Source organism: Falco rusticolus, chromosome 5 (assembly GCF_015220075.1).
Source record: "Falco rusticolus isolate bFalRus1 chromosome 5, bFalRus1.pri, whole genome shotgun sequence".
In the NCBI taxonomy this organism is placed as follows: Eukaryota; Metazoa; Chordata; class Aves; order Falconiformes; family Falconidae; genus Falco; species Falco rusticolus.
The window spans coordinates 79,986,823-79,991,699 of record NC_051191.1 but is presented as its reverse complement, the minus strand read 5'-3'; the positions used below and the strand labels follow the sequence as shown (position 1 = coordinate 79,991,699).

Here is a 4,877-nt window from a genome sequence, read left to right as displayed (position 1 = left end):
GGACAGTGACTCAACCGCTGCCTGGGCAGCGGGTTCCAGAGCTTGACAAGCCTTTGGGTGAAGAAAAGCCAGTGTGGCACTAAGGGCAGGGCCAGCAAGCTGCATTCCTTACTTTCACCTACGCTGGAGACACAGGAAGAGATACCCGGAGGAAACTTGCTGTTGTTTCTTGAAGGAGCCCTATTTCCTCCAGTGCCAGGCTGAGGGAGGTTGAAACACACACTAATGAAGAACATATTTCTTACATATGGCAGTTTTCTTTATTGATTGCTTGATGTGAAACAATATCAATCTGGATTTTTTTTCCCCCACACATTACAAAAAAAAAAAAAAATATTAAATTGGCTCAGTCTGCAATCTTTTAAGCACAGCCATATTAATTATCAGGAAAAGGAAAAAAAAAAACCCAACAAAAAAAACCCAAACAAAAAAAACCCCCTAAAATGTCTACCAAATAGAGCATTTACAAATGCACAAGAACATGCCACTTTGGCTTTATGGGGGAAAATATTGTCTTCTAGATTAAAAAAAAAATCTTTTAACATAAATAAGTTAGTATAATTTCTCAGTGTCTTTACAGAGTTATGTACACAGGTACACTTCAAACTTCTTTTTTTTATTTTTACATACAGGTACACAGGCAATGTAGAAATACTGTTTAAAGATGTAGTATCCCTTTTCCCTCACACACACTTTGGGAAGTGGGTCAGATCAGAAAACAATACTCAAGATTCAGAGCAAAAGCCCTCCAGATTAGGTTAAAAGAAAAAAAATAATAAAAGAACCACACAACGCCCCCCAAGGAAATCAGGCAATGTTAACAACTGGATGATTTTACACAACTTTTACAGGCATTCAGACCTGCTGTATGGATTTGAGGTCGGGAGACACGACTTTTGCTACTGCATAACGGAATCATCGCAGCTCCCACCTTAACGCAGGAGGAAGAAATTTCACAAGCGGCCTATAATAATCTGCTCTGAGCAGGGTTAGCACGATGGTATATTTAAAAAAAAGGGGGGTGGGGGGGAGAAAAAACACGGTGGACCCACTTAAAGGGACAATACATCTTTAAGTAATAAAAAACCTACACTGCTTCTCTTCATACATTTCTTTGCTTGCTAGATTGTGAAAGCAAGTTCCAATCGGTCACCCTCTTTCACTCCCTCCCCCCTCCCAACAAGGTTTATGTGCTACATAAGGTAAACTATATACACAGGTAGTACAATGAAGCAAATAAGGAAACACCTAATTGCACAATGCTACATCCAATGCTTTTAGAGGCAGGTCTTTTAAGAGTGCCTAAAAATTTTAGTGTTATTGTTTTTGTTGTTGTTGTTTTGCTGCTGCTGTTTTTTCAGTGCTTGTACAGGACCTCCATCCCACGGAGGCCGGCGGTATGTATTCTCGTTGCCACTACAACTTTACATCTTCCTCGCTTCATCGCCCCCCGCCGCACCCGATGAACGAGGACACGCAACATCCTCCGCTCTGCAACGGGGAGGGAGAAGACGATTAGAAAACGTCGAAACGCGATCCACGGCATAACCGGTTCAAACCGACACCGCATCCCCGGGGCGGGCGGGGCCCCCGCGCTCCCCCGCGCTCCCCCGCACGCCCGGGGCCGCCCCGCCAGCCGCCCTCGGCACCCCCCGGCGGGGAAACGGCGGCCGGCGGGACCCCTCCCCTCGGGCGCGGGGCTCGGCCCGCCCCTCCCCCCCCCCCGGCGGGCGGCAGCAGCGGCATTTGCACGGCCGCGCACGCTGCCGCGCTCCGCCACGGCGCACGCCAGCGGGACTAATTTGTTGCAACTTCTGCTTTACAGCTTAATCTCTTTCTGCACAATCGCAAATCGTGTTTGTAAACCTCGCTCCTAACCTCGGCTCCGAAACCGCCGGCGCAATTTACCAACTCCCTCCGCCCCAGCCCTCGCCTTAAAACAAAACAACAACAAGGGCGGGGGGGGGGGGGGGGGGGAAAAAAAAAAAAAAGCGCACAACGCATCTCCCATGCTCCCATTAACCCGCTCTCTTCCCTTTGCCCGTGTCTAAAACAACACCAAAACAACCGGGAAAAGAAGAGGGGGGAAAAAAAAAAAAAAAAAAAAAAAAAAAAAAGCAACCCTGCCTAGCTCGAGTTTTTAAAGAAAGCGCCCGGGCTCCCCTCAGACCCAGCTCCTTGGCTTATCTCTCCCGGGGCGGGAGGTCGCCGCGACGTGCGACCGCAACGCTGACATGGTAGGTGAAAAAGCAAATCGGGGCGGGGGGGACGCCAGAGAGGAAAGGAAGCCCCCCGAAACCCCTCGCCATCTGACATCATGCACCAGCCGGCTTTCAAACTCCGTCCCTCCACCCGCACGGTCCTTGGGAAAGGTCCTTCCCTGCCTCCCGGCCGGCCCCCCGAGGGAGGGAAGGGCTGCGGCAGGCTCGGTCCCACCGCGGCCGGGACCCCGGCCACAGCCCCGACCCCGGCCCGGGCGATGCCGCGGAGCCCAGCGCTGCGCTGCGGCCCTTGTTTTGTTCTCTCCAAGCCCTATGGGACCCACCCCCAGCCTCCAACACACCCCCAGCCCTCAGCGGCTGAGGAAAGGACCCTTCCTCACAGAAAAGGCCCCGCAGCGACCCCAGAGGGCCCGAAGCCCCCCCGCCCCCCGCCCCCCGCAGGAGCGGGATACCCGCTCGGTCACCCTTTCTCTCTCATTTGCATCCTAATGCCAGCGCCTATAGGGAACCTACCTAAACGCTTTACGTTTGATGTCTTCTCGGGCTTGATTTCTTGGGTGTTTGCTCCACTGAACTGGCACTGGGGGAGTCTTCTGAAACCTCTTCTTCTGTTGTGTTGGCTCTTTTATTTTGAGGACAGGAATCTAGGAGGGGAAAATTAAGAACATGGGAGGGGGTGGGTGATATTGAAGTATTTTCCTTCCAGATGTTTGCTCGGCATCCACGGGGGGGGGTGGGGGGGTGGTGGTTAGATGGGACCGAGGGAAATATTCCCGATCCCCATGTCAGCTATGAGCTACGTGAGAGCGAGCAGGGGGAGGGGAGGTGGGCTTCTCCCTAGCTGAGAGATGCAAGTTTGCTGTTTTGCGCTACAGTCCCTGTCCGTCCTCTGCTTGGCGTGAGCGCTCTAACCTCCTCCCGCCCGGGCAGCGGGCCGGGTCCCCGCAGCGGGGCGGCGGGGGGACCAGCGGGTGCGCCGCGCCGAGGGGCTTCTCCTTGGCAAATCATCTACCGGCTGCCATAACGCGACTGCCCCGGGACCGCAAACAGCACCTGGGCTTTTTTACGCGAAAGGAGGCGGGGGGGAAAGGGAAGGTAACACACCGCGCCGGTGCCCCGTGGGGCACAGCCCACCGCAGCCAGGCCAGGCAGCGGCACGGGGGAGGGGGCCCGAGAGCCCCGGCGCGGCCACCGGCGGGGAGCAGCGCTGCCGCTTTCGCGAGAGTACGTTACCATCGGTGGCAGGTCTTTTCCTCTGCCCAATGCACTGCTCTGCAAAGTCCGTCTGATTTTCAGAAACATCAGTCTTTTGATCTACACAGTGAGTGTCCTCTGAGATTCCCTGAGAACCGACAAAAACCACGGTTTGGCAATTCCCGTTTACATCCAAGCTCTGGCGGCCGGCAGACTTGCAGACAGTTTTCAGTAGCCTGGGGGGTCTGAAGTAGAAGTCGGGCGAGCTCCCCTTCTCCACGGCTTGCCACTCGTACCTGCCTTCCAGTGGCTTGTGATTCTGGAAATCGAAATTCCACTTCCTCTGGCATGCCTCCTCCATCTCCTGGCGGTGCTTCTTCAAGTCCCTGTTTAACTCTTCATGATTCACCGGCCCGAAGAGGTTCCTGCAAGCTGACGGCTTCGGGTACTCCGACTGCCTGGCTTCCATGCGCTCCAGGGTAGGGCTCCCATTAGAAATTCGGACGTTTGACATCTCCCCCCACCCTCTTTCTTCTGGCGACGGTTGTTTTGCTCGCTGTTCTCCCCCCCCCCCGGGCCGCCGCCGCCGCCTCCTCCTTCTCCTCCTCCCCTCCGCCTTTTATTTATCTCTCGGCGGCTCTGCGCCGCGCTGCCCCGCTCTCCGGCCCCGCTCGCCCTCGGCCCGCGGCGAAGGGGCGAGGAGCAGCCCTTGCATAAGCGACGGCCCGGGGATGAGCCCCAGAGCCGCCGCCGCCGCCGCGGAGCCCGGGCGGGTGGAGGAGCGCTGCGCGGGGGGAGCGCGCAGGCGGGAGCGGCGCTGCCCTCCGCGGCCCCGGCTCCGCGCTGCCCCGCCGGTGCCGGCGATGCCCCCGCCGCTCGCACCGCCGCCGCGTAGTAAAAGCGAGACGGAAAAAAACAAGGGGAGACGAGCCCTTTTCTCGGTTGCCCAATATGGCGATTGAAGGGAGGCTGACGAAGAAGAAAATGATTGACAGGACGAGTCTATTTAAACAGCCGGGCCGAGCCATTGGTTACGGCGGCGGGCACCGCCCCGTCGGCCCGGCCCTACCTCGCCGCCGCCGCCGGCTCTAAAGGTGGGCTGGGCTCGGCTGCCGCCCCTGCGGGCCGGGAGCGGGCCGGGCCGGGCCGGGCCAGGGGAGGCGGGGGCCGGGCCTTGGGGGGGGGGGGCGAGGGGGTAGGAGGGCACCGCGCCCGCCGCCTCCCCCCACGCCAAGCCCGGGCCCGGCAGGATTCGGGCCCGCCACCCCCGAGAAAACCCACTCCGTCCCGTTGCTTGGCCGAGAGGCCCGGGTAATGGTGGCGGCTGGGTACGTTTCCAATCGTTCCTGTGCCAGGGGTCTCCCACCGCCCTGATTTTCCTGGGCTGGGCTCTGGCGACGCAGCCCCCCCGAAGTCCGGGGTTAGGGGCAAGCTCGGAGCTAGCGGGGGACACCGGCAGCC

At 57.7% G+C, this 4,877-nt stretch overlaps 1 protein-coding gene across 1 annotated transcript; it reads right to left on the bottom strand.

The window, feature by feature from the left end:
- Positions 1 to 237: 237 nt before the first annotated feature.
- On the bottom strand, positions 238 to 4,430 carry CDKN1B (cyclin dependent kinase inhibitor 1B). The gene is made up of 3 exons (XM_037389881.1): positions 3,456 to 4,430; positions 2,736 to 2,866; positions 238 to 1,491 (listed from the first exon to the last, which is right to left on the bottom strand). The coding sequence occupies exons 1-2, from the start codon at positions 3,928 to 3,930 to the stop codon at positions 2,745 to 2,747; spliced, it is 597 nt and encodes a 198-aa protein (XP_037245778.1). The 5' UTR covers positions 3,931 to 4,430; the 3' UTR covers positions 238 to 1,491; positions 2,736 to 2,744.
- Positions 4,431 to 4,877: the final 447 nt, after the last annotated feature.